General features: G+C 46.9%; 1 protein-coding gene across 18 annotated transcripts in view; it reads left to right on the forward strand.

The window, feature by feature from the left end:
• The first annotated feature begins 1,745 nt into the window (after positions 1 to 1,745).
• Positions 1,746 to 20,392, forward strand: part of ZBTB17 (zinc finger and BTB domain containing 17) — a 34,478-nt gene continuing 15,831 nt past the window's right edge. For 10 of the 18 annotated variants that reach the window (XM_074019374.1, XM_074019380.1, XM_005544700.4 and 7 more), the window contains exons 1-2: positions 1,746 to 1,864; positions 4,700 to 4,786. Coding sequence is in view for 4 of the 18 variants with exons in the window: in XM_005544699.4 (XP_005544756.2) it covers positions 1,858 to 1,864 (7 nt within the window). In the remaining 14 variants the exon portion in view is untranslated. The remainder of the gene's footprint in view (positions 1,865 to 4,699; positions 4,787 to 20,392) is intronic. The other 8 variants (XM_074019376.1, XM_065529540.2, XM_005544699.4 and 5 more) reach the window with 1 other exon arrangement.

Consider the following 20,392-nt stretch of genomic DNA (forward strand, 5'->3'; position numbering starts at 1 on the left):
TATATATATAACATGGAATAATACTCAGCCATAAAAAGGAATGAAATAATGGCATTTGCAGCAACCTGGATGGAGCTAGAGACCATTATTCAAAATGAAGTAACTCAGGAATGGAAAACCAAATATTGTATGTTCTCACTTTTAAGTGGGAGCTAAGCCATGAGGATGCAAAGGCATAAGAATGATACAATGGACTTTGGGAACTCAGGGGGAAGGGTGGGAGGGGTGAGGGATAAAGGACTACACCTTGGGTACAATGTACACTGTTTGGGTGATGGGTCCCCCAAATTCACAGAAACCACGACTAAAGAACTTATCCACCCAACCAAACACCACCTGTTCCCCAAAAACTACTGAAATAAAAATTAAAAATGTGATTAAAAAGAATGCGTGAAGTTAGCCAGCTGTGGGTGCACATGCCTGTAGTCTCAGCTACTGGGGAGGCTGAAATGGGATGCTTAGACCTAGGGGTTTCAGTCCAGCCTGGGCAGCATAGCGATTCCCCATCTAAAAAGAAAAAAAAAAAGAAAAGAAAAGAAAGACGGCCAGGCGTGCTGGCTCATGCCTGTAATCTCAGTACCTTGAGAGGCCGAGGTAGGCAGATCACGAGGTCAGAAGATCGAGACCATCCTGGCTAACACCGTGAAACCCCGTCTCTACTAAAAATACAAAAAATTAGCCGGGCGAGGTGGCGGGCGCCTGTGGTCCCAGCTACTCCGGAGGCTGAGGCAGGAGAATGGCATGAACCTGGGAGGCGGAGCTTGCACACTGCACTCCAGCCTGGGCGACAGAGTGAGACTCCGTCTCAAAAAGGAAAAAAAAAAAAAAAAAGACAAGAAGGGGTCAACTGCTGGGCTTTTTTGTTTCTCTAGCCATTGTGAAGACAGGAGTGAGTTGCCAGATCGGCATATGTTGCAGTCCCACTGAAGGCTAGCGGACATAAATCTCTAGGGAACAGTCTCGCCACTGCCTACTTTCTTCAGCTGTGCTTGGCTGTCTGGGAGCAAACAAAGAGAAAAGGTGCAGTTGGATTCACACAGCGTAGGTATTCTTACCAAATCCATGTGACAAAAAGACAAGGGAGCAAAGAGCTTACAGTAGTGGCAAGAGTGTTGTTAAAATTATAGATTATGGAAAATAATCAGGCCTAGAAGTAAACAAAGAAGAAAGCCCTCAGACTGTGAGAAAGTGGAGAAACCAGTGGCCTAGAGCTACCAAAAAGGTAGAAGAGGGGCCACAGAGGGGCCGTGCAAATCTGCAGACACTTTTGTTTTCAGACACGTTTATTCACGTCCAAGATAATCAGGGAAGGGGATAATGTTCGGCTTAGAAGGTAGAAAAACACAACTGGGATCTGCAGCTTTGAAGCCGCAAGTAGATTCACATCTCCGGTCCACCACTTACAAGAATATGTGACCCTGGACAATTCATTTACACTTTTTGAGTCTGTTTCCCCTTTTTTAAAATTAGGAGAATAATACTATCTTATAATTGGTGAGAGGATTTAAAGAGATAGTGCATGTAAAGCGCTTAACACAGTGCCTGGCACACAGTAAGAGCTGAACACATGATGTTACTGTTACATTTGGAAGAGAAACCAACGCAGGGGTACAATGAGGACAAGTCTCAGCGCACAAGTACTGTAAGGTGGAACTTTTGGATAGCTAGGCGCATGCGTCTGTCTATGGGCGCTCGCCTAGCGAGGACGCTGCGCATGCGCCGGAAGTTGCAGCCGGGAAGCCTGCGAGGTCGGTTCCGCCCGACTCTAACATGGCGGCGCCCTTTGTCTGCTCTGTAGTGCTGTCCCCGGCCTTCTCGCGGCCGTGATGCACCTCCCTCTGCGGTGGGGTCCGGGACATGGCAGGTGAGGGTCAACAATCGCCCGGGGCCGGGGAAGTCCCGGGAGCCGGGGTGGAGGCGGCAGAGGATGGGGCGCGGTGGGACGCCGGTGACGGTTGTGTGGGGGAGGGGAGGGAAGTGGAATGGGATCCGAACCGGGGCTGAGGGGACACTGCCGGGCGGGAGATTGTGGGGTGGCGGGGCGGGGGGGCGTCGCCGGGCGTGCTGGCGGGGAGTGGGCGGCCAGAGCGACCGCCCGGGCGAAGGGGCGCGTGTCACCTCCCGGGCTGGATGACACCCCAGCTGGTAGCATCTCCGCCCCCGCCGCCCGGCTGTCACCGCCCCTTGACCCCGCGCGCTGTAGAGGGTGGGCGTTCTGCGGCCGCGAGGGAGCGCAGTGCCGGGGCAGCTCCCGTCGGGCGGCCGGGGCGGGAGGGAGCGGGGCTGCCCGGGCCTAGGAGGAGCTGACAAGAGAGGAGGCCGACGCTGTCCCTGTATAAAATCATTTCATTCATTCATTCGTCCTACGGACGGTGGTTCAGCACCTGATAGATGCTGAAGCTAGAGCGAGTGATGCGGGCGGGCTCGATCCTGGAGTAGCGGTTAGGAGTGTGAACCGTGGAGCCTAGCAGCGGGGTTTGAATCCCCACTCCCTGCTGTGACCTTAAGCACTTTTGGCTTTTTCTCTCTGCCTGGGTTTACTCAGCCTTTAAGCAGAGATGGTAATAAAATCTGCCTCCTAAGATTGTAATAAAGGGGAAATGAGGTTCCTAGAACACTTATGGGCACAAAGTAAATGCTGTGTGTTTGTTGCTGTTATTAATTGTATCCCCATCGTCACCCAGAGCTCAGAGACCCATGTGGGAGACATACAGGTAAATCAGCAATTCTGATACTGCTGCGAGGGCAGAAAGCCCTCCTTCCTCTGGAGCACAGAGACACATCACTCAGCCAAGGGGGACTCCCGGGAGGCTTCTGTCCGCCAGAAAACTAAGATCTAAGGGAAGCTCAGGGGAGTGAGGCAGAAAAACGAGTATTCTCAGTTGAGGGTGTAGTTTGCGAGAAAACTCATCTTTGCAGAGAGAGAGGCGAGAGAGAGATCAGGCTCAATAAAGAAGCAGACTGGGCCGGGCGCAGTGGCTCACGCTTGTAATCTCAGCACTTTGGGAGACCCAGGCGGGCAGATCACTTGAGGTCAGGAGTTCGAGACCACCCTGGCCAATATGGTGAAACCCCCGTCTCTACTAAAAATACAAAAATTAGCCGGTCGTGCTTGCGAGCGCCTGTAGTCCCAGCTACTGGGGAAGCTGAGGTATGAGAATCGCTTGAACTCGGGAGGCGGAGGTTGCAGTGAGCCCAGATGGCGCCATTGTACTCCAGCCTGGGCAACAGAGCGAGATTCCGTCTCAAAAAAAAAAAAAGCAGCAGCAGCAAGCCGTGGTCTGGTCTTAGGGGACGTTGTAAACCTAGTTAAGGACTTTACATTTTAGGTTAATGGGAAGCCATTTAAGAATCAGATCTGTGGCCAGGTGTGGTGGCTTACTCTGTAATTCTGGCACTTTGGGAGGCCAATGTGGGATGATCGCTTGAGCCCAGGAGTTTGAGACAAGCCTGGGCAACATGGCAAGACCCCATCCTTATTAAAAAAAGAAAAAAAAAAAAAAAAAGCTGGGCATGGTGGAGCACACCTCTGGTGGTCCCAGCTTCTCGGAAAGCTGAGGTGGGAGGATTCTTTTATTTCCAGCCTGAAATAAAAGAATCAGGTTGTTTGTTTGTTTGTTTTTTGAGACTAAGACTTGCTCTGTCACCCAGGCTGGAGTGCAGTGGCAGCGTAATCATAGTTCACTGCAGCCTCGACCTGAACTCAAGCAATCCTCCTGCCTCAGCCTCCCAACTAGCTGGGACTACAGGCGTGCACCACAACACCTGGCTAATTTTTTAAATTTTTAGTAGAGATGGGTTCTCACTGTGTTGCCCAGACTGGTCTCAAACTCTTGGCCTCAAATGATCCTCACGCCTCAGCCTCCCAAAGTACCGGGATTATAGGCATGTGCAACCACACCTGGCCACGAATCAGATTTGTGGATTAGGAAGCTCACTCTGGTTAAGTGAAGAATGTATCAAAGGGAGTGGGCCTGTAGGCTAATTAAGAGCCTGCTAGAATAATCCAAGTGAGAAATAAAGTTAGAGGCAGAGAGTGAGGACAGTGAGGAGAGATGGTTTTAGAGATAGAATTGACAACATTTGGTGATTAGTTTGATGAGAGTTAGGGGCAGGAAGGAGTCAGGATCACTCCAGTTTTTGACTGATGGGTGTTGGATGCTGCTCCGTGTGATAGGAAGCAGTACGGGGAGCAGATTTGGGGGAGGGCAGATATGTTTAGTTTTGAACATGTTGGAGTTGAATGCCTGTAAAGCATTCAAGTGCACCTGTTCAGCGGTGATCTAACAGTTGTCACCATCAAAGGTCACTGAAGTCATGGGAGGGGATGAGCTCGCCTAGGGTAGAGTATGCAATGAGAAACAAAGTGTCCAGGATATCCCAGAGCAGTGTCAATGCTGCAATAATGCTTGGGTACAAACCTCATCGTTTTTTGCTTCTCAACATTGTGTCCTGTCTCTCACTGAGCAGCAGATCTTGAGAGCAGGGCCTGAGGCTGAGTCTGTACATCTTTGTGTCCCAGTGTCAGCATGTTGTCTGGCACAGACCAGGCTATTTATTCAGCACTTCCTTGGGCCAGGCTCTGTGCTCAGCACTCTGTATTTGTCTATGTTTGATGGATGCATGAAAGGGCAGCTCTGAGGGAGCAGGTACCCTTTAGGTTCTCATCAGATTTTCCACTTGTATGTCATTGATTCAGGTAATGAGCCGGATGAGGGGAGCCAAGCTGGAGTTTACACAGGCAAACTGTCAGAAAAGAGTAGCCTGGGCTATCTGGAAATCTGAGGTATGTCTATAATACTCAAGGATGAAACAAATCAGATCAGTTTGTCCTTCTTCTCTAGGTTCAACATGATTCAAATGATTCTTTCCTGATAGCCTTTTCTTTAAAATTATACAGTAATGACAAAATTCCAGTTACAGTTTGGTTGGGAAATTGTTGATATTACTATTATTGTTTTACCTACAGAGAGAGGCCAGAGTGGATGATCAGCGGGCAATGCTCACATCTTTAGTTAGGTGAAATCTACAGTGGCGGAAACAGAAGTTTATTCCTTGCTCCTTAACATTCTGGAAGTACGCAGTCCAGAGCTGGTAGAGCAGCTTGCTGTGTTCTGTGAGATCATCTGGGAGCAGGATTCCTTTGATAATGTGACTTTTCTTACTCAAACTTAGGCTTCCATCTCATGGTCCAAGCTGGCTGCTGTAACTCCTGCCATCATGTATGATCTCCTTAGGGCAAAAAGGGAAACAGAGCAGCGAGCACACACTCATTCCTTTTAAGGTTCTAATGTTTAAGGAGGCATTTTTGTACAACATGGTTCCCAGACATAAGCCAGTTCCTGCATCTGGTGCACAGCTAAAGAACAGATTGTAACTGTTTCAGTGCTGGAGAAAAAGCTGGCTGAGAGAACCTTCTGTGTCTTCAGTCTGTCTGGATTACTGTCTTGGGGTGTGATCCCCACCTGAGGGGAGGTGCACTGAGTCCCCAAGGCAGGCTACTCTGGCTTTGGGTAGGTTTACAGGGCTTGGGCCTGGGGAGGCCAGGCTTGTTTATCCCATTCATTGTTTCTGTGCCCAACATGTGTCAGGCATTGTGCTGGGTGCTAGCATGCTGGCATGAGTAAGACTGAATCCCGGGAGCAGGTGCTCCCAGCCACGTGTATCCTCACAATGCAATGCAGGAAATGCTTTGGAGGGCTGGTAGAGGGTGTTGCCCACAGAGGGAGGTTGCACTGGCGCTGGAAGGCTTTCCTTGGGGGAGTGAAGATGTTGTGAACGGCACATTTTGGACTGATCACTGTAAAATTCCCCTTGGACAGATAGAGGCAGCTAGGACTCTGGAGTCAGGTGTGAATCTGCCCTCCCGTTGAGTGGCTCTGTGTCCTGACAGTCAGTTCCTTCTGAAACTGTGTCCCAAAGAGTTAAAAAAAAACAAAAAAAAAACCTAATGACTACTAATTTTCCTAATCACAAGATTGTCTTCTGACACATCAGACAGCAAGCCTTTTTACTCGGTTTCATCGCTGAGCCTCAGTTTCCTCATCTGTAAAATAGGGATGACAACATCTACCTCACAGAATTGTTTGGAGAATTACGTGAGGTCAGGCAGGTAATTCACAGGGTTTGCTGCATAGTGCAGCGCTCCCCAACCTTTTCATTTTTTTTTTTTTTCTGTTGGCAAAATATATATTTATATATATAGTATATATATATAGAGAGAGATATATATGTGTGTGTATATATATAGAGAGAGAGAGACAGACAGAAGGTTTCCCCCACCCACCCACCTACCCAAAACATGTGTCTTAGTGTTTGATTTTTTTTTTTCATACACAGAGAATAGGGAATTTCAGAATTTGTACATATATTTTAGCAAACAAATTTTGATCTATTGGCTTCTTGGTGCAGTAATGGTGCCAAAGGTTCATACTATTACAAGGAAGTTGTGAACACTGATTTCTCAGGAGGTGAGGCCAGCCCCACATGAACTTCTCTTGCATCCCTCTGGTCCACATGATACATAACTACTTCGACTTCTTTTTGTTCCTCTCATGAATCATTAGACATTAAAAATGGAACAACAGAGTCACAAAGGGCCACATGCTTTTCAGTAGAAAGCATTCTCCTTCTCTAGGTTGCTATCACAGTGCAGACTTGACTGCCTGAATATGCTCAGGAGATTTAGTGAGTATTGTCTGTATTTGGTTATGGAAAAGGCTCTCCTGGCTGAGCGCGGTGGCTCACGCCTGTAATCCCAGCACTTTGGGAGACCAAGGCGGGTGGATCACGAGGTCAGGAGATCGAGACCGTCCTGACTAACATGGTGAAACCCCATCTCCACTAAAAATACAAAAAACAGGCGCCTGTAATCCCAGCTACTCGGGAGGCTGAGGCAGGAGAATCACTTGAACCTGCGAAGTGGAGGTTGCAGTGAGCCAAGATCGTGCCACTGCGCTTCAGTCTGGGCGACAGAGCGAGACTCCGTCTCAAAAAAAAAAAAATTAGCTGGGTGTGGTGGCGGGTGCCTGTAGTCCCAGCTACTTGGAAGGCTGAGGCAGGAGAATCGCTTGAACCCAGGAGGCAGAGGTTGCAGTGAGCTGAGATCACACCACTGCACTCTAGCCTGGGCGATAGATTGAGAGTCTATCTCAAAAAAAGGAAAATAAATAAATAAAAAGGCTCTTCTTTTTTTTTTTCTTTCTTTTTTTAAGTCCATAGTGAGAGCAAATCAAAGCATTGTTTTTTCTTCTGAGCATCAGTTTCATCTGAGCATCCTCCCATGAGAGGATGCTCAGATGTCTCGTCTTTGTCCTCCTCACCCTCCAAAAATAAAAAATAATAAGAGAGTCAAGCACTTTAGACTTTCATCAGCCTGGCAAATAAAGTTTGCAGCAAATAGAAGTCCTACTATTGATAGGACTTTTGTAAAGAAAAGAAATTTGATAAGACAAATTTCTTTACAAGAAACAAGCTACACAGAGGCAGTACCAGGATAAATAAGACCCTGTCCCTGCATCCAAGATGCTGGCAGTCTCATGGAAAGACAGGCAAGGAAACCTAGGATCATAATTAAGGTGAAAATGTGTCAACAGAGATTAAAAACAGGATGCTAAGAAATCGCAGGGGAGGGGCTCCAAACTCACTTGGGTTGGAAAGAAAATTGATAAAGAAAGAAAATTGATAAGACAGAAAGTACATAGGATAACCCAATTACCGTGCTGTTGGGTAATTTATAAGATTGACCTCCAACTTCACTGATGTAAAATCCTATTGGAAATATGAGGGCAGCCATACAGAAAAGCATCATTCCAGTGAATGCTATCCGTTGAACATATATTGTAGCTTCTCTTCCCCAGGGGGAAGCCACCAGCAAACCGCATGTGACAGTCAAATGATTCCCATGAGAAAAAACAGCATGGTGACCCACTCCAGGGGAAGCCGGGGAGGGGTGCACATCCCCTCTCATCCATGGATGGTTTGACACTGTCCCACGAGGCCCACAGTGAGTGCTCCCACAGACTCCCTGGTGTTGAGCCAGTCTGGGTTGGTGATGCTGGTGATGGCGAAGATATTGGTAGCCAGAAAAAGACATCCTGAGATAATGGTCAATTTATCATCTCCCCGCCCTGCTCCACCTACTCTCCAAGCCCCGGGCAGGCAGTGGCCTCACACCTCCCACCCCATGGGCAGCCTCTGGGACCCGGAGTCCCCACGCTGCTGCCTCATGCCCCTCGACCCCCATGCACCCGGGACTGCCAGCTGTGGCACGGCCCGTAACCGCCAACGTTTTTGGCACCAGGGACCGGTTTTGTAGGAGACAGTTTTTGCATGGACAGGGGGCTGAGGGGTAGGGGTGGGAGGCGGTTTCAGGTTGACTTAAATACATTACATTTACTATGCACTTTATTTCTATTATTATTACATTATAATATATAATGAAATAATTGTACAATTCACCATCATGTAGAATCAGTGGGAGCCCTGAGCTGCTTTTCCTGCAGCTAGACGATCCCATCTGGGGTTGATGGAAGACAGTGACAGATCATCAGGCATTAGATTCTCTTGAGAAGCACACAACCTAGACCCTTCACATGTGCAGTTCACAATAGGGGTTGAGCTCCTGTGAGTATCTAATGCTGCTGCCAATCTGATAGGAAGCGGAGCTCAGGCGGTAATGGCGAGCGATGGGGAGCGGCTGTAAATACAGATGAAGCTTCGCTCACTTGCCTGCTCACTCGCCCGCCGCTCACCTGCCATGCAGCCCACTTCCTAACAGGCCACGGACCAGTAGTGGTCTATGGCCCACGGGTTGGGGACCCCTGGTATAGTGGACATTTATGAAATGTGACTTACCTCCTGCTGCAAGGTACAGGCTGGTCGGAAGCTGGAGACCAGTCAGGATTAAAGTGGAGGAAGGCCCAAACCTGTGGGGAAGCCAGGTTGCCATCCTGCTTTGTGGCAGGGGCTATCCAGGTTGTGCGTGGAGGGTCGAGGACTGCTCTGTGCTCCCCCCTGTTTTCCGGGAGAGTTCCCCCAAGCTTTCTAATTAAAGTAATCAAACCTTGGATACTCAGAGACCATATTCTGAGAGATCTGGTAAGCAGTGTTTTGAGGATTCTCTCTACCTGTTTAATTCCTTCAAGTTCAGATGCTTCTGGGAAGCCGTTTCTGAGCCATTCCCACTTCCTCCAACCCGAGTGAGTTTGGAGCCCCTCCCCTGCGATTTCTTAGCATCCTGTTTTTAATCTCTGTTGACACATTTTCACCTTAATTATGATCCTAGGTTTCCTTGCCTGTCTTTCCATGAGACTGCCAACATCTTGGATGCAGGGACAGGGTCTTATTTATCCTGGTACTGCCTCTGTGTAGCTTGTTTCCTGGCACACAGCTGGTGCTCAGCAAATGCTGGATGAGTGGGTGATCAGTCTTGATTGGCTGAGGGGGAAATGGCATTTGGGGCTGGAGAAAACTCCATGTGATTGAGGGCTGGCATGCTGCTTGTTTATTGGGCATTTGGCTGTCATGTGGGAAATAGACATGGTGAACTCTGACCTTAACTGTGAGAGTTTTGGTCAGAAGACGGTTTCTCTGTCTTTTTGTCTTGTTCTAGTATAGCAGGGTTTCTCAACCTTGACACTTCTGACATTTGGGGCCAGATAAGTCTTTGTTGTGGGGAGTGGGTTCCTGTAGCATCTCTGGCCTCCACCCATAGATGCCAGTAGTAACTCTTCTCCAGTGGTGACACCCCAGAATGTCTCCTGATATTGCCTGGCACAAAATCACGCCCAGTTAAGAAACCCCTGCAGTATAGGGTAGCAGTTAGGAACATAAACTCCTAAGCCAGGCATATCTGGGCTCATGTTTGCTTCTTATAATTACTAGCTGTATGCCCTTGGGCAAAGTACTTGACCTTTCTAACCCTCAGTTTCCTCAGTTGTAAAATGGGGATGATAGTTACCTTGAATATAACTTTATTGGGTGGAATTATTACTAAGGTCATGCATGTAAAGTGCTTAGTGGAGTCCCTGGCTCCATAATTACTGTTATTTGATAGAAGAAGATTCTTGAGGGTCAAAGCAGAAAATGTGCAGAGTTTAGGAAGAAAACAACATTTGGTATGGGAATGCATGCACAAGGGAAAAAAATCAGAAGGTTCTCAAGGGTGTACCTGTGGAAAGTAAGTTACCGCCCTCTCCTCCCAGGAAACTTTTTTTCTTTTTTGGTAGAGACAGAATCTCACTGTGTTACCCAGGCTGGTCCCAAACTCCTGGGCGCAAGCAATGCTCCTGCCTCAGCCTTCCAAAGTGTGGTATTATAGACTTGAACCACCAAACCCAGCCTCATATAACTTTTTTTTTTTTAAGTTAGGACCTTGCTCTGTGGCCAAGGCTAGAGAGCAGTGGAGCTGTCATAGCTCACGGCAGCCTCGACCTCCCTGGCTCAAGCGATCTTCCTGACTCAGCCCCCAAGTAGCTGGGACTACTAGCACACACCACCACACCTAGCTGATTTTTCTGTTTTTTGTAGAGATAGGGTTTCATCATGTTGCCCAGGCTTGTCTTGAACTCCTGGGTTCAAGTAATCCACCTACCCATGCCATCCCAAAGGACTGGGATTACAGGTGCGAGCAGGGGTGGTGTCCTGCGGGGTGACTCATTGTTGGGTTTGACATTTGACATCACAGTAGGGAGGGACCTCAGCTTTAATGAAAACAAAAAACTCCAAATACATTTTGTGTACAAAACATTGTCCTGGAGATCATAATCTACTTCTTTTGCTGGCTGCGGTTTTTTTTTAATTTTTTAATTAATTTTTTATTTTTTATTTTTGGGACAGGGTCTTACTCTGTCGCCCAGGTTGGAGTGCAGTGCTGGGATTGTAGCTCACTGCAGCCTCAACCTCCAGGGCTCAAGTGATCCTCCCACCTCAGCCTCCCGTGGCCACAATTTTTAACTGGTTGAAATAATAGAGGTCAGAGAGTAAGTACTGTGGCTCAGAGTGATTGAGCTTTGCTGCAAGCGTGTGTGTGGAATGCCAGCACAGGGACTCCTTATGGACATCAATAGCTTGACAGTCCCTGGGTGATTAAGGTTGACCTCAGTAACGCAGTCAGCACAAATACGTGTAGAAAACTGGGGCTTAGGCTCTTGGATTCAAACATGCTTGTTATGAATTGAAGAGAGAGATGGTTCTTAGGGCTGGGCTTCAAAGGAAGGAAGCAAAGGGCATGGTTAGAATTGAGAGTTGTTCACTCATATCTAAACAGCAGTGTGGACAGAGGCTCAGAGGTGGGAATTCCCGCTGCGAGTGGAGAGCAGGCCAGAAAGCAGGCTTGGTGGGTTCGTTGTAACATCAAAAATCTTCTCAGCTTCTGGTCTTGAAAGGTCTGGCAGTAAAATCTGTTCTCCCCCCACCAGCCGCACCACTTCCTATACTGGAACTTATTAACCTGAGCAGTCACTTTCCTGTCCTGAATGGCAGGCTCCACTTGAATTTCGCCAACCTGCCCCATGGGAAGCTGTCTCACCAGAGCTCAGAGAGCAAAGCACTTCTCATTTCTGTAGTCTCAGGGCCATGTGGGCCCCTCAGGGATTTTCCCCAGTTACTGTGACTCAGTCAGCAGCCCAAACTAATGCTTGGCAACATTGTTTAAAGTAAGAAAGAAGTTGTTTAACTTTGTAAATCATTTTTGTTAAATGTTGACTCCATACAAAAGAACGTGTTCAGTGTAAAGAATAAGGATACAAGAAACATCTTCCATGTACCCATTACCCAGTTTTCAAAAAGAACTTACTGTTACCTTTGGAGTTCCCTGTGTCCCTTCCCTGATCTCACCCGGCCCAAGTCATCCCTGAGTTTTGCTTTCATCACTCTTACTTTTCTTTATAGTCTTACCATGTGTTTGTGTTGCTAAACAATGTACCGTTTAATTTTGCAGGTTTTTGAACTTAATATAATCATATTGTTTTCTTCAGTGCCTTGACATTAATCCAGGTTGCATAGAGTGGTATTTCATTTTCACAGATGAATAATGTTCCATTGTATGAGAATTTATTTATCCTTTCTATTGTTGGGGGACATTTGGGTTGTGTCCAGTATTTTGCTGAGACAAGCAGCGCCACTGTTCACATTCCCGGGACATGTATGCACAGCCTCTCCAGGGGCTGCAGCTGGGAGTGGAGTTGAGTCACGGGGTATGTGCGTCTTCAACTTAACCAAATAATGCCAAGTTGTTTCCAAAACGGTTTCCCCAGTTTACCCTTCAACAATTCCGTTTGCCTCATATCCTCTCAACAATGGTATTTTCAGACTTCAACATTTTTACTTATCTGGTGGGCGTACAATGACATCTCATGTGGTTTTGATTTGCATTTTCCTGGTTCTGAGTTGGGCATCTTTTCATTGCTTACTGATCGTTCAGATTTCACCTTCTCGGAAACATTGTCTTGCTCATTTTTCTATTGGGTGGTTTGTAGACATTTTGTTAGTTTTTTGTTTTTTATTTCTTATTTTGGATACTAATTCTTTGTCAGTTATATGTGTTATAACTACCCACTTCCAGTTTGTGGCTTGTCTTTTCACTGTAGGATTTTATTTTCTGTTTTTGATGAACAGAATTTTTTTTTTTTTTTTTTTTTTTTTTTTGAGACAGAGTCTCACTCTGTTGCCCAGGCTGGAGTGCAGTGGCGCGATCTCGGCTTACTGCAAGTTCCACCTCCCAGGTTCAAGCGATTCTCCTGCCTCAGCTTCCTGAGTAGCTGGGATTATAGATGCGTGCCACCACGCCTAGCTAATTTTTTTTTTATTTTTAGTAGACAGGGTTTCAGCATCTTGGCCAGGCTGGTCTTGAACTCCTGACCTCATGATCCACCCGTCTCAACCTCCCAAAGTGCTGGGATTACAGGCGTGAGCCACCATGCCCGGCCTGTTCTCTGTCTCTTTAAATACCACACTGACTTGTAAAATACATCATTTTAGAAAACTGGTGACCTGGTGTCTAGTAAATCCTTGGCCCATTGCTCTTCCATTTTCATTTTATTTTTTTCTGAGACAGAGTCTCGCTCTATCACCCAGGCTGTAGTGCAGTGGTACGATCTTGGCTCACTACAGCCTTGACCTCCCAGGCTTAAGCTATCCTTCCACCTCAGCCTCCCAAGTAGCTGAGACTAGAAGCATATGCCACCACGCTCAGCTATTTTTGTCTTTTTTGTAGAGACAGGGTTTCACCATGTTGCCCAAGCCAGTCTTGAATTCCTGGGCTCAAGCAGTCCTCCCGCCTCAGCCTCCCAAAATGTTGGATTACAGGCATGAGCCATCTTGCCTGGCCCCATTGTCATGTTAGATTATGCTTGTCAAATGCCATAACAATTGTTGGTATGTTTTATTAGAATTGCATTGAGTTTATAATATTTAAAATTGGGTAGAGTTGACATTTTTGTGATGTTGAGTCATCTGATCCATAAATGTGGTATAGCTTTCAATTTATATAACTTATCAAAGTCTAAATTTAGTCAGTGTCTTTATACCTTACTCTCAAACAGTGAGGATCTGTGAACACTTTAATTCCTGTCACTTCCTCTTCCACTTTTATTCGGTAGGTGTATATTTTAGTTCTTTTTAAACATTTTTTTTTTTCTCTCTCTCTCTAGAGACAGGGTCTCACTGTGTTGTCCAGGCTGCAGTGCAGTGGCACAATCACAGCTTACTGCAGCCTTGACCTTCTAGGCTTATGCAATCCTCCTGCCTCAGCTTCTCGAGTAGCTGGGACCACAGGCACTCGCCACCACACCCTGCTAATTTTCACTTTTTTTGTTTTTTTGGTAAATACAGGGTCTCTTTTGGTAAAGACATGCTGGTCTTGAACTCCTGGACTCAAGCAAACCTCCTGCCTTGGCCTCCCAAAGTGCTAGGATTAGAGGTGTGAGCCACTGTGCCAGTCCTTTTACAACTTTTATGAGCATCATTATTCAGCATTTGTTTAGGTTTGCTCACTTATATTTACTATTTTCATTGTTCTTCCTTCCTTCTTGCATTTAATACTTTCTTTCTGGGATCACTTGCAGCTGTCTGAAATATGTGTTTTATAAGGCGTAAATGTGGGCTGTAGTCCTTTTGGGGGACTGCGAATCATTATACATTCTCAGGGAAGATTTTTCCCTCCCCCGTTGGGCACCAAGATTTGATATAGGCCGTTTCCATATTGTCTTCTTTCCACCAAGGTCCCGTGGGACCTCCCCCTGGGGATGGGGTGGAGGGTGGGGCTCGATCTTGCCCAGTTCTGCAAATGTCTTTCCTTGAAACCTGGTCTCAGAGTTCCACTTGCTCTCTGGACTTCAGCCCTTGTTTAGATATGTTTTGACCTCTCCGTATTACTTACTGACCTGTCAGTTCTTTGATATATTTTAATTTATTTTTAATTCCTCTTACTGTCATTCCCAATCTTTGATGCATTTTAAAAGATGTCTTATACTTTTTATTCAGCATTTGTGGCTGTTGGCAGTGGGAGAATTGGCCAGGGTACCTTTGCCAGAAATGGAGTTGTTTCATAGGTTTAATTTTGCATTTCATCTGGCAGCAGCAAACTCTGAATATATTACTGCTTAGTAATGTTCACTTCTGGATTGTGTGAGCTTTTTAAAATTAATTAATTTATATATTTTTTAGAAATGGGTTCTCACTATCTTGCCCAGGGTAGTCTCAAATTCTGGGGCTCAAGCAATCTGTCTGCCTTGGCCTCCCAAAGTGTTGGGATTACAAGTGTGAGCCACTGTGCCCAGCCTTGGATTTTTTTTATTTTTTAAAAATTTTTTTTAGAAACAGGGTCTCACTATGTTGCTCAGACTGGAGCGCAGTGGTTATTCATCGGTGCAGTCAAAGCTCACTACAGCCTTGAACTCCCGGCCACAAGTGATCCTCCTGCTTCAGCCTTTCGAGTGGCTGGGACTACAGGCATGTGCCACCATAGCCAACTACTTCTGGGTTTTATACAATGTTTTGTTTTGTTTTGTTTTGTTTTTTTGAGACGCAGTCTCGCTCTGTCGCCCAGGCTGGAGTGCAGTGGCCGGATCTCGGCTCACTGCAAGCTCCGCCTCCTGGGTTCACGCTATTCTCCTGCCTCAGCCTCCGGAGTAGCTGGGACTACAGACGCCCACCACCTCGCCTGGCTAGTTTTTTGTATTTTTTAGTAGAGACGGGGTTTCACCGGGTTAGCCAGGATGGTCTCGATCTCCTGACCTCGTGATCCGCCCGTCTCAGCCTCCCAAAGTGCTGGGATTACAGGCTTGAGCCACCGCGCCCGGCCAATACGATGTTTTATAGCACTCATTAGTATAAGGAAGAGAGATTGTTATGTGCCTGTGATGACAGAGAATGTGTCCGTTTGGTACAGGCTCAGAATCTGATGAACCTGCTATTCTGTGTTTGTCCACAGAAGTTTTGTCCTTTTCTGTAGTGGAAAGGGCACAGTTTTTAGAGTATGATGGACTTGGCCTTGAATGTGGGCAGGGCAGTGCAACCTAGGTCAGCAACAAGCTCTTAAACTGTGATTTGCTCATCTCCTCAATGCGGGTGGCTGTGTTAGTCCCTCCTCCCAGGATCACTGTGAGTACTGGTGAGGCGCATGGAAGTGTGAAACACTGTGGGTGGGGCACCACAGCAGCTCTGGCCCTTACTCCCTTCATGGCTGCTGTGGGTTAGGGTCTGTTTGCACCGGAAACAACCATCCCGTGAGTTTCTCTTGCCAGTAACCTCCCCTGGAGTCTCAGCAGATGGAGCTGTTATTAGCGAGGCTGAGTTTCCTCTCTGCACACAGGGCACAGTTCCACCCGCAGTCTCTTACCAGGACTCACAATTTTTATTTCATTTTATTTTATTTTTTATTTTATTCAAGATAAGCTCTCGCACTGTCACCCAAGCTGGAGTGGCAGTGCCACAATCTCAGCTTACTGCAGCCTCAACCTCCCAGGCTCAAGTGATCCTTCCACCTCAGCCTCCCAAGTAGCTGGGACCATAGACATGTGCCACCATGCCCGGCTAAATTATTTTGGATTTTTTGTAGAGATGGGATCTCACCATGTTGCCCAGGCTGGTCTTCAACTCCTGAGCTCAGGCAATCCTCCTGCCTCCGTCTCCCAAAGTGCTGAGATTAGAGTCATGAGCCACCTCTCCCGGTTTACTGATAAAGCATATATATTAACATCGTAAAATATACTTCTCCACTGGGACCCCACCCCCTGTCATCACTAGCTGTGCCTCCCTCTCCATCCCATTCCGCCCACCTCCCTGGTCTTATTAGGACCAGGAGCCAGGCCACACTTGGGGGTCGTCTCCAAGTTTCTCTCAGAAGTTTGCCCTTCAAAGCGGCTGGTGGGAAACCAGCCAGGGTTGCAAGCCTTCCGTTTCAAGGCTTGGCCTGGGAGCAGCTTTGCTGATTCATCGCAGCCGCAGGCGGTAGGGATTTCAGGGGCTGGAGGTCAGCCGCGCTGTTTGTTGAAGGGGAGCCCTGTGCCCCTGAGTCTCTCCTAATCCTCACTGGGCTGCTTCTGGAACCTCTGCTGTAGGACAGCACTTCTGCATCCAGATCGAGAAGCCCAGCAGTTTTGAAACATCACTGGAAACTGAGACGTTGAGTCTTGACCACTGATTATCGAGTCCCAACTTAAGGCTTCGGGATCCCCAAAATATTCCTCTAAAATATTCTCTTACTCATTGAGTTTTTTCCCAGTGAAGTTTTATAGAATCTTAGCTTGATCCTATTTGGAATAGGAAATATAAAATCTGATGTTGGCTTCTGCCATATGTATTTCATAGTTGGTGTTCATGTCCTATACAGTTCATGTTCATAGTTGGAAAAAGATAATACTGTAGGGAAAGTTTTTAAGTGGAAAAAATCTGCTAACTGCTAGGTAAATGCCTCATTTTAATTGTCACACTGCATCTGTTATACTTCGAATGCATGGCAGTCTCATTAATGATATCATTCATTCATTTATGCAGCGTTTCTTAAATCTTTTTTCTTTTTTCGAGATGGGGGGTCTCACTCTGTTGCCCAGGCTGGAGTGCAGTGGTGCAATCACTGCTCACTGCAGCCTCAACCTTGTGGGCTTAGGTGATCCTCCCGCCTCAGCCTCCCGAGTAGCTGGGACCACAGGCACCACCAGCACACCTGGCTAATTTTTGTATTTTTTTGTGGAGATGGGGTCTCGCTATGTTGCCCAGGCTGAAGCATGTATTACATCTTATCACTACGAGGGACCTTGGCAGTTACCTAATCCTAGTGAGGATACAAACCCAGGAAAAGTCAGTCACACTTGAAGAGCCTGTACTACATGGAAGTCCAGCTATATCCATTTCCAGTTCATACTTAACCTGCTTTTTTCTTTTGGCTTGAATTCTTGATCTTAAAGAGTATCATGGGCCATCTAGCCCTTCCCTTGTGATTGTCATGTTCTTCTGCCTCAGTGAAAGCCTCTTTGCTTCTGCAGTCCTTGTGTCCTTTGTAGAAAGAAGGTGGCGGTTACCATCAAGTATGAAGCATTCATGCCTTTAATTCTGATTCCTGTCAAGTGGAGTAAAGCATTGCAGTGTGTGGGGCCTTTTCCTTTTTTCAGGTTGAAACTTCATGGGTGCCTGGATTACTGATGAGATTTTTACATCCATGTTTGGAAGACAGGACAAGGATGACAGCATTGGGCTGTGTTTTTTCTATATATATTTTTTCTTTTTTAAAAAATTAAAAACAATTTCAAGCCAAATGTTTTCTATAATTTATCAGCCTTGCTGGCATGGGTTTATGTGTAATGATAGAATGATGGTGGCCAGCAGTAGCTTTATGAAGAAGAAACTTTTGCCATCATCTCTGTTTTACAGAAGAGGAATTAAGGTACAGAGATTCAAGTACTCCTGCCTGAGGCACTTAACTAGCTTTGGCTGGATTCCGGGGTAGGAGTGTTTTAACTGGGTCCTGGGAGTAGCACGCCCCCCACAGTTGCATGCTGAACTGTGTGTGGGTGTGTCCCAGGGAGAAGGACTTCAGTTTCATCGCAGTGTCAGGGGCTTCCTCTGTATTTAAACACGAGAGCACCAGCTGCTGTGCTAGGGGCATCCCCTCAAGGAATTTTTGCTCATATTGTTTTCCTGAGTAATACATTGATTCTCTGTGCACATTACCACAATTTTCCATTTCCCTCATGAGAAATGTTTTCCTTTGAGAAGTTTTCAGTCACCAGGTCTTGTAGAAAATGTCTTAAAGATTTTATGGTAGATAGAAATAAAGGACTTAGGTCTCTGACTTTGCAGCCTTTTATTTTCTTTCTTTCCTGTCTTTTTTATTTTTACTTTTTGACAGAGTTTTGCTCTGTTGCCTATGCTGGAGTGCAGTGGTATGATCATAGCTCGCTGTACCCTCAAAACTCCTGGGCTTAGGTGATCTGCCCACCTCAGCCTCCCAGATAGCTGGAACCTCCCTCCTTCCCTCCATCTCCTCTCTCCTTCCCTCCATCTCCTCTCCTTCCCTCTATCTCCTCTCTCCTTCCCTCCATCTCCTCTCTCCTTCCCTCCATCTCCTCTCTCCTTCCCTCTATCTCCTCTCTCCTTCCCTCCATCTCCTCTCTCCCTCTTCTCCCTCCTTCCCTTCCCTCTTCCTTCCTTCTTTCCCTCCTCCCCTCCTCTTTTTCTCTCCATTCTTCTTCAGCTTTCTCAGTTTTAATTTTTTAATAGATAGTGTTTACAAGTGGTGAACAATACAGAAAGGATATATAGTGAAAAGTTCAGCTCCTTCCCCACTTCCCCTGCTCCCCTGAGGGGCTTCTCATTACCAGTTTCATGTATACCCTACAGAAATGTGGCTGCTGTCTTTTAAAAATAAGTAAGATGTATACATTCTTAGCCTGGGCTTATAGTTTTGGACAAATGGCATGGCCCACCTTCCACTGGGAAGGGTCAGATACTAAATTTTAAGAGACTTTGAGCTACTCCAAGAAGAGGTGCTTAAAACTTTTAGAGGATTTAACAGTATTTAGTGGGAGGGTCATTTGTGCAGGCTGCCAGAAAGAATCATGTAAGAGTGTGTGGGATTCTTGGCACCAGCTAAACCCTTCTAGGGCCACCTGGGGGTGATATCATCCCATTTTTCCCATCCCAAGGATCCAGCCCAGTGAGACTTCATCTCCCCCTTTCAAGTTGCAGTGTGGCTCCTGACTGCCAAAGTTGTCCCTGAGTCCTGGTGTGGTGGTCCCAGCCCAAGTGCCTAGTCCCGGGCTGGCCCTCCAGCTGTGTTTCCCATCACTTTGTCCCCTCCTTCCTCTTGTGTGCTGGGGCATGATCCCCCTTCTCCCCCTGGCCCCTCAGCTATCATTGCTTATGCTGTCCCCTGCCCAAACGTCTTTCTTGCCTTTGTCTGTCTTTAGGTGTGGTCACATCCTCCCAGGCTGGCACTCAGCAGCACCCATTCAGCACTCATCACACTGTCCTTCTTCCCCAGTGAAGGTCGAGGGGCTGGGGCTCAGAGCCAGCCTTATCCCAGGGCCCCTGGCACTTCGCAGTGGACTTTGAAGTAAACGTCTACTCCACCATCCCCTCAGCCCACCAGTTATGGAGATTGGACCCCCGAATCCTTCTATATTGAACTTGAGTTCCCAGGCCTTCTGCCCTAAGCTGCACCATAACAAAGGCCTGATGGTGGAAGCCTGCAGCCAGAGAGAAGCAACATCTGTGCACTTTTTTTGTCGTACTGGACCAGGCTGCGGCTCTGTTGGCTTCCGTCAGCTGCCCTCCCAAGGCTTTGGCCAGCTGCTGTCCTCTTTGGCAGGAGCCCTGTGCTGCCCTGGTACGGAGAGGCCACTTGGGATCATCTGGTTTGTTTTTGTTTTATTAGTTCATCATTTCCCTTTTGTTTTAACTGTGTATCAGTCACAGAGCTGTGTTAGAGAAGTAATATCTAATTCCACTTTTGCCAATATTTGGGCAACACTTCTATCTGCTTGTTGTCTCATTGAACGCTCGTATTTATGGTGGTTTTCCTGTTTTACAGGTGAGCAGTTTAAAACTCAGAGATGCTTGCCTGAGGTCACTGTGTTAAGTTTGGAGCTGGGATTCTGAGTCCATTGGTTCCTTCTCTTGTTTATCCAATACCTGCTTCTATGGATATCTTGTTCCACCTTATGGCTTTAATTACCGTCTCTACAAGACATCTCAGCTGTAATTGGCCAGAACAGAACTCCGATTCCCCCCATGGAGTCTCCTCCTGCCACTCCTCCTCCTGTCTGGAAGCGGCACTGCCACTGGGCCAGTGTCTCTGGGCACAGATCTTAGTATCATCCTTGACTCCTTTCCTTCCGTCACAACACACATCTGCTTGATCAGCTCTGCCAAAGCATATTCCTAATCTAAC

Source organism: Macaca fascicularis, chromosome 1 (genome assembly GCF_037993035.2).
Source record: "Macaca fascicularis isolate 582-1 chromosome 1, T2T-MFA8v1.1".
NCBI lineage: Eukaryota > Metazoa > Chordata > Mammalia > Primates > Cercopithecidae > Macaca > Macaca fascicularis.